Consider the following 2,054-nt stretch of genomic DNA (forward strand, 5'->3'; position numbering starts at 1 on the left):
CGCGGGGCATGCGACGACGCGGTCTGCTCCAGCTCGACGGCCTGGGTTTGGGTGCCGGGGGGCAAGGGGAGGGGCCGTATGCCCAACGCGGGCTTGGGAAAAGACTTGACGGACGCATCAGTGTGTGAACTCATACGTTTGAACAGTTCGGGGAAGAATTCGGGTTACTCGAATTTCGATTTTGCTTTCCTTGTTCGGAGTAATGACGAGTATTCTCATCTGCTTAAAGGATTACTGGATGTCCAGAATAAGATGAAGGAGCTCACGCCCCAGCACATCCGACAGCACTTCGACGTCGCCTTCAAACAGGTCGAACTCCTCCAGCAATTTCAACAGGAATTAAATGAGGCAGTAAGAGCCACTCAGGGGCACCTAGACGCCCTGGCAGAGGTTTTTCAGAACGATCAATTTTCCTCCTATAAGACATACATCCTTATGATGCCAAGAGTTCAAAAGAAACTTAACCATTACTCCTCCTACTTTCAGGAACATTTTCCCAATTTTAAGAAGAACCTCATGACTCCTTCGCTTCGAGTCAATTTCTATGCTCTAGTCCTGAAGTCTCTGAAATCTCGCGGCAGCAGGAGCGAACGGGAGAGCCTCCAAAGAGCCATAGATTACTTAAATCTCGTCAACCGGAAAGCCAATACGGAAATGACTGTGGCCAGCGTCATGGAATGCCCGGTGGACCTCAGGCTCTCGGGTGATCTTCTGCTTGTTGACGAATTCCATTACGTCGCCGGACCCCTCACCAAGAAGAAGTATACGCTGGTCTTATTTGAACACATCTTACTCTTCACTTTGTCCAGCATCACTTGTTTCAGGCTCATGACTTACTGCAGACCAGGTCAAATCGAGTCCATAGAAAGTGGGCCCGAAAATGAGCTGCACCTGTACGTGAAACCGACCTTCAAACAGCAGTTCATCCGACACATTTTTAGGCCTCGGAACGCGTCTGCTCGAAGCTTATGGGAAGAGAAACTGCAAACGTTAGTGCCATCCTACAGAGCCAGCTCGAGAAAGGGTGTGAGTGTGGCCCCACGAACCGCCGACCTTCTTCCTCTGAGTCTCACGTCAGAGTATCCCCAACTCCAGGCTGCTCTGGTCATGGTCCCCAAGACCACTCAGTCAGACCCCCTTGGACGTTCGGAGATTTTCAACGAGGAGTCTCTACAAAATCTTGTGGTTCGCGAGGAAAATTACATAAGACAGTTGTCTCAGATTACACAAGAAAACCGCGAGCTTCCGAGGTTTGTTTTGAGTATCCTAACACAAATCTTGAGTCTGCATAACAGGAACATCCTACCCAAGTTAAGAAAGGCATGTCAACAAGGTCTGCCAAAAGTACTACTTTGCTTCGAAGATGTCATGGACGACCTGGGAATATATAGCGAATACCTCGCCGCCACCGTCCAGGTGAACCACTTGCCTGACTCCGCCGAGCAGCCGGACCCCGTCACGGCGCCTATCCACCACTTCGTCTTCTACCTCTCCTGGTTATCCGAGCAAGGGCGCCAGACGGAGGCCATCGTGGCCGGGCTGCACGCTGTAGTCGCCAACGCCAGGGCTCGCATCCTCACCGAGGCCATCGTCAACAGCCGAGTCGACTTCTTCAGGAGCGGGAAAGTCCTACGCTGCGACACGCTGCGAGTGGCGACGCCACACAAGGGCATAAGAAGTGGAATCTATAGGGCACTCTTGTTCAAGAAACTCATCATCCTGACGAGGGTGAGAGCGCCCTTCTACGAATACGTGTGCGACATCAGACTAGACGAAGTCAACCTAGGTCCCCTAAAGGGCTCTTATCCGACGGACTTCAGACTAGAAGTCAGAAGGGGGGGAGGGAGAGGTCCCCAGGCCTTTGAGTTTCGCGCGCGCACCCAGGAGGCGAGGGACGCCTGGCTGGCGCACCTCAGGAGGGAGTTTCACGGGCAGGCAGAGGCGATAAAAAGGCAGTCTTCTTTCTCTCACTTGTGAGTTCTCCAGCGATTACTTTCAAAGGGGGCTGAAAGCGCACCGGCCACGCGTATACGCATGTTCATTTGAATAAGTAG

General features: G+C 52.3%; 1 protein-coding gene across 1 annotated transcript in view; it reads left to right on the forward strand.

The window, feature by feature from the left end:
* LOC119587691 overlaps positions 1-2,048 on the forward strand; it is a gene marked incomplete in the record, with an annotated part of 19,616 nt that extends 17,568 nt beyond the window's left edge. Inside the window, 2 exon segments of the mRNA XM_037936368.1 lie at positions 1-351; positions 487-2,048. Of these exon segments, the coding sequence (XP_037792296.1) occupies positions 1-351; positions 487-1,977 (1,842 nt within the window).
* Between the last annotated feature and the right edge of the window lie 6 nt (positions 2,049-2,054).

The sequence above is a fragment of the Penaeus monodon genome, chromosome 23 (assembly GCF_015228065.2).
Source record: "Penaeus monodon isolate SGIC_2016 chromosome 23, NSTDA_Pmon_1, whole genome shotgun sequence".
Classification (NCBI taxonomy): Eukaryota; Metazoa; Arthropoda; class Malacostraca; order Decapoda; family Penaeidae; genus Penaeus; species Penaeus monodon.